Source organism: Rattus norvegicus, chromosome 9 (assembly GCF_036323735.1).
Source record: "Rattus norvegicus strain BN/NHsdMcwi chromosome 9, GRCr8, whole genome shotgun sequence".
NCBI lineage: Eukaryota > Metazoa > Chordata > Mammalia > Rodentia > Muridae > Rattus > Rattus norvegicus.
In genome coordinates, this window is record NC_086027.1 from 120,813,162 (window position 1) to 120,817,416 (window position 4,255).

General features: G+C 37.5%; 1 protein-coding gene across 1 annotated transcript in view; it reads right to left on the reverse strand.

The window, feature by feature from the left end:
* Clul1 (clusterin like 1) overlaps positions 1–3,519 on the reverse strand; it is a 25,576-nt gene extending 22,057 nt beyond the window's left edge. Inside the window, 3 exon segments of the mRNA NM_001033071.1 lie at positions 618–766; positions 2,381–2,498; positions 3,487–3,519. Of these exon segments, the coding sequence (NP_001028243.1) occupies positions 618–766; positions 2,381–2,486 (255 nt within the window). The 5' untranslated portion in view covers positions 2,487–2,498; positions 3,487–3,519.
* Between the last annotated feature and the right edge of the window lie 736 nt (positions 3,520–4,255).

Below are 4,255 nucleotides of genomic sequence, written 5' to 3' on the forward strand. Positions count from 1 at the left end.
ATGACAAATCTGATTTAAAAAAAACAGCCAGGAATCTAATCAAAATGTAATTCAAAACTGGGTATGATGATACGTACACATAATTCCAGCACTTAGGAAGTGGGAGGTTCAGGAGTTCAAGGCCAGCCTCAGCTACAAACTGGGTTACGGGACACCATGAGTCAAAATAAATGAGTAAATAAATAAAATAATTTTTAAAAATTTTAAAAGTAAAGAAAACAAATATGGAATTCTTAACCATCCTTACCCATAAGTGTATTTAGGAGTGGTATCTCATTTTTTTTTAATTTTAGTAATAGGGACTAGAAACCACTAATCTCACCAAAATGTCTCCAAACACTTCTGTTTCGATATCTTAACTCAGATGAGCCTAAAAAGGAAGCATTTTGAAAAGGCAGCCTTTTTAATCAGTTATCAATCCTCAAATCCTGTGTTCAGTGTCCTGTGAAAGATGACAAGATAAAGAAATATAAAGCTTTCTCCATCTTCTCTAAATTAAACTGCTCTCCAGAAAATGCAATATCGGGAAAGAAGTCACTCATTAACTGTACATATTTATTGTTGCGATTCTTATAGCCCAAATGTACTTAAGAAGAGATAGTTTTCAGTGGTGGTACCTGCTTTTCTTCTTTGCATTTCTTCAAGGCTTTCATCAATTTTGCGTGTTCCTCCTCTCTCCTTTCCATCATGATTTTCATTTGCTTAATGCCAATCAAAGCCTTCTTGACCTCTCCCTCTACATCTGCCTCTCCTACCTCTGGAAGACCTAAAAGACATGTTTAGAGTTTCTTTTAACTTGATCATATTACAAAACAGCAACGTTAGAGGTTTTGGGACCTCTAAATAGAGGCGTTTAGAGCCTTTAGCTCTAACACACGCCATAACACATTTGCCACTCTGATGAATGCCTTCTGCCTCTCCCGAATAAATCTGAGCTTATTTAGCCTCAATCTTGTCATTTTTCATAAGCCCTGTTTTTCTTTATCCATTTTTTTCTATCACCGGAGACTCAAGTATGTTTTTATTAGGAAAAAAAATCTGAATTTTCTTGACAGTTTATATGAAAACCCAGCACAGGACTTCAAATACAGTCAAAGATTTCTCTTTTTCAGCTATATTTGCCTCCCTAGAAGCCAATAGACTAAGAACATGTGTCATACAACACAAGACCCACTAGTGACCTAATAGAAGTCTCTTTTGTACCATTAAGTGGCCCTTGGTATACTTCCATTCTTTTTCTCTTTAGCCAGTGTGTAAACAGATAGTTTCCTGTGTTCAGCTATCTCAGGAGCAAAATCTACTTTGCTGGCAGGGACAAGATTGAGTTCATGTTCCTAGGCCCTGGACCTCACTATCCTTGCTTCTTCAGATGTTTCATGTTTGCCTGTTAACCACCAGTAAAGGATCCAAGAGGGAAGTTGCCATTCTCCTGTTATCTAACTGAGGCACATGAGTCATAAATGTGCTGCCATCTTGACTTAATTGACAACATGCAGCTTGACCACGCCTTTGCCCTCTTATTTCTCTAGATTCCAGGTCAGAGTCCAGGAGGGGATCTGACTGCAAAAGCTGACTCAAGGACCCTAAAACCAGGTGACCCAGATAAGGCCCAGTCACCAATGTTAAACTCCTGATTTAATCCTTTGTGTCAAAATATGATTGGTTAATGCAACAGCTCACCCTACTCCCCCTTGCTTTGTGTTCCCATCCTAAAAAAATGTTGTACAATCTCCCCTGGGGACACCATTCTCATCCCTAACTGGCCACCTCTTTGCACATGCAGTAAATAAAACTTTCATTTCAAGCTTCTGTCTCTAAAGTGAGTTTTCTTGGCTTCCACCCTGACCCCAACAAACGTGGTGTTCTGATGATATCATTCTTGCTTCTGAATTTAATTACAGACTCCAACTCAACCCCATTTTAGCTAATTTATTTGCTAAATGCTAAATGCCCCAAATCTACATCACCAATCAAAGGTCAAGGGATACAGAACAACCAGATTCACTGTCACATACCCCTTGACTAATTACCCAGGTTATTTTAGTGGTTTAAGTTTTTAAATGCTAGGAAAGTATTTTGCTGTTCATTAAAGATGTGTCAAGATAATACCAATCATCTGGATAATAAAAAAGAAAGTACAAACAGTTGGCAAGTTCATCTGCATAATACAAAACATCTGGAAACGTGAATGCTGGCTCCTGGAGACTTACTGGAAATTTCTATTTTATCCAGATGTTTGACATCGTGAGTACTTGGTTTAAGTCCTGAACGAGGTTTTTACTGTGACGAGTAATGACTATGCTTATCTTTCAATCGCAAGTCCCTATAAACATCAGCAGGACAAGCAAACATGCAAACAGGGCAGATAAGACAAACATACTCTTTAGGTTTCCATCCGTAGCATCTGTCTCCTTCCAAGTAGGTGCACTGTCACAATATTTCAACCATAACAGATACACAGAAATCACAAAGAGTGGTGGCTGCATGGTCCAGTGTTCCTATGAAGGGAAAACCAGCCTGCTTTAATGTTTTCCTTGAGGCTACCCTCTTGAGTAGCAATTGAAAACACATGGTGCTCCAAAGCACTTTTCTGTCATTTCCTCTTTATTACTTTAGACGCTTCATGCTAAAATGTCAGGCACATAAGGACACATAAACTATCAGTTCAAAGCCAAACAAACTCATTTAGTTCTATTTCATTTACATCCTTCCTGACAGTTAAGTGTGTGTATGAGGCTGGGCATGGTAGTGCATAGACACTGGGGGAATAGTTTTGAGAATTCCAGGATAGCCCCCTAGCCCTGCCTCAATAACCACAACTCTGAAAATATCATGCGCATGACGTACTAGAAAGTCAAGCCAATAAATAATAGCAATCATAAAACTATAGAGTCTAAATTTCATTGGCTTTTCTTATCAACAGTAAGGGTGTCTAAAGGCAGAATTGAGGTTTGTCAGGGAGACTTTTTATTCCAAAATTCTCAGTCCTTCTGTCTCCATCTCCCATGTGCTCGAATTTCAGATGTGTTAAAGTGTTTGTGTACATCTTACAGACCTATCTGTAATGTTACAGACCATGACGTATAATGTGCAGCTAAATTTTTTTCTGAGATAATGACCTCTCTTTCAAACATAATTTAGTTCACATTAGTTATAAATATCCCAAACACAAATAGTTTAAACTTTATCAAGACAAGATAAACTTTATCAAGACAAGATAAACTTTATCAAGACAAGATAAATAGAAACAACCGCATATCTTAACAAAATTAAATCTAAAAGATTTTAAAGGATATTTATCTACTTTATGCATAACTGTTATATTAAAACTCACTAACATTCTAAATATCTTTTTAATACATTACTATAACAGCAGCTTTATTAGCAATAACATAGTGATCACATTTTATATGACATTTGAACTGTTCTCTTCTGTTCATGCCCCATTTAACAAACAAAACTTGAAATACAGTAATGCATATTTACCACCGATATTGCAGCTCTCCCCAGAGAAATTGCCACTAACTTCTGAAAGGACCTTCACTTTTTACGATGTGACTTTCATCCGTGTCAGAGATTTAGTCTTACTCTGTTCATTTGATGACACAGTTCTTAATCCTATTAAACGGATATTTTAAGATTGAGTCGTTTTAGTAGCACTTAAAACGAAACACTAGAGGGCAGGTTGGGCATACCACCAATAACAATGACCTTATCCACTTTATACAAATTTGGGTGTTTTTTTCCTCCATTAATTAATTTATTCACTTACCATCCCAATATCAGCCTCTCCATCTCTCCTCCCAGTCGCCCTCTCACACAGATCCTTCCCCCATTTCCCCTCCCCTTCTCATGAGAGAGGTGTTGTTTTCAGACAGTTTCATTAGGTAGGCTATTCTGGAATTCCTTATAAAAGACCAGGCTGGCCTCAAACTCATAGAGATGGCTGGCTTCGACTTCTGGAGCGCTGGGATTAAATGCATGTGCTAATTACGACAGACAGTAAATGTGGTTTTATTGTGTATGATCCTTTTTGAACTCATATGTAGGCAAAGATGACCTAAAACTCTGACCCTCTCCCATTCCCCAGTCTCTATCTCCCACGTGCAATGATTACAGGCTTGAGCCACTGTGTGGCTGGTTGTTTAGCTTTTTTTGTTATTTCCACTTTAAAAAGTAGTGTAAAATTTCTAGACTAAAGGAAAAATATTTTTTAAAGTGCTATAGTTAAAGTAATAGTTAATTTCAATGTATG